At 43.1% G+C, this 1,495-nt stretch overlaps 1 protein-coding gene across 1 annotated transcript; it reads right to left on the reverse strand.

Moving 5' to 3' along the window:
• Positions 1–1,018: 1,018 nt before the first annotated feature.
• Positions 1,019–1,295, reverse strand: tma7 (translation machinery associated 7 homolog; the record flags this gene model as incomplete). The annotated part of the gene is made up of 1 exon (XM_079515579.1): positions 1,019–1,295. Exon 1 carries the CDS (start codon positions 1,211–1,213, stop codon positions 1,019–1,021), a length of 195 nt encoding a protein of 64 aa, XP_079371705.1. The 5' UTR covers positions 1,214–1,295.
• Between the last annotated feature and the right edge of the window lie 200 nt (positions 1,296–1,495).

Raw genomic sequence — 1,495 nt, forward strand, 5'->3', positions numbered from 1 at the left:
TCACTTTTCGTCTTCACTTTTCTGCCCTCACATTTGTCTTCAATGTTTGTGTTTACACAGGTCGGCCAGGTAGAAAATATTTACCTCATGGTGGCGCTATACCAGGACAATGTGAATACTTTTGAAAGGAGGTTCTTCAAAGGCCTACTGGGAGTTTCTCACTGATGGGTTCAGCAATGCTTGTGGTAATCAACCCCTCCGAGGGCCCTGGTGCTACATCAAATCAAAAGGACCCATGCACACGCACGCGTAACACAATGGAGTAATAGTCACAAGTGTGTTTTGCAAAAATCGGCCTACAGAAGGACGCACGCACGCACGCACGCACGCACGCACGCACGCACGCACGCACGCACGCACGAACACAAACAGACACAGACACGAGGACAGGGGGGCAAAAGATATAGTCTCGGCCACGCCTTCGGCTTGACGGAGACAAAGACACCTGTTAAGTACGCTTGCACTCTGAACTATAGGCATTCGTGCTGCGATGGGAGCATTTGTGAAAAATCTTGTAAACTAAAAAAAGAAGAAAAAAAAAGATGCTTTGTCAAATAGCCATTTTTTTCTCCCCCTGGTCTCCCCTGCAGGGTCCCATAAAGTCAGGGTCCTTTTCTTGTATATGCTTCCACTCAGACAAATCATATAAACAAATCCTTTCTGTTATGCCGATGACACACTGCTTTACCTTCCCCTGGATCCAGATGACCAGTCCAAACTCAAGTTAAAGAAAAACATCACAGTAGAAAGAAGCAGCACTTCAAAATAAAGGTTGTAAGACTGAATTAACTTAGTTATTTTCTTTATTCTGACATGTTTCGGCATATAGCCTTTATCAGAGCAAGTTTTAAACTTGTATTGGGCCCCTAACCAATCAAAATCATGTGGATCTTGGGATTTGCATGGTTAGGCTCAGAGGGATGATTGGTTTATCCTGGTAACCAAACGGGCATCCATGACGGCAGAAATCGGTGTTAAGGAACCTTGTAGCAAGTGAGTGAGTATCATCTTCACATTCTCATTTCTTGCCTGATTTCTTAATTCCACCAGACGCCAGAGGTCCTTTCCCCCCTGCTTTGACCTTCAGTTCTTCCATGGCCTTCTGGTCCGCTTTCTGCTTCTGCTTAAAGGCCAAATCCTGATCATCTAGATCCTTGTTCTGTTTCTTGGGGGCCTTCAGGGGCTTCTTCTTACCACCATCTCTTCCAGACATGTTGCAAACTGTTTACTAATGTGACAAACCTTTTATCAAAGTTTGACTATATTTATGTGGCCATCCTGTGATGTCAGTCATCTATAATCTGTCATTTATGACATATCTATGATGTATGACTCCAAATATGGTTATGGTTTCAGCCCAAGAGTATACAATTCGATTCGGCGTGCTCCGAGTAGTGGGGGAGGGTAAAAATATATAATTAAAACATTTATGAAAATCATGCTTTTTGATGACATACGAAGTATAGCATTCGTTTTTCATGATTTTCGATGATGA

The sequence above is a fragment of the Electrona antarctica genome, assembly GCF_951216825.1.
Source record: "Electrona antarctica genome assembly, chromosome: 12".
In the NCBI taxonomy this organism is placed as follows: domain Eukaryota; kingdom Metazoa; phylum Chordata; class Actinopteri; order Myctophiformes; family Myctophidae; genus Electrona; species Electrona antarctica.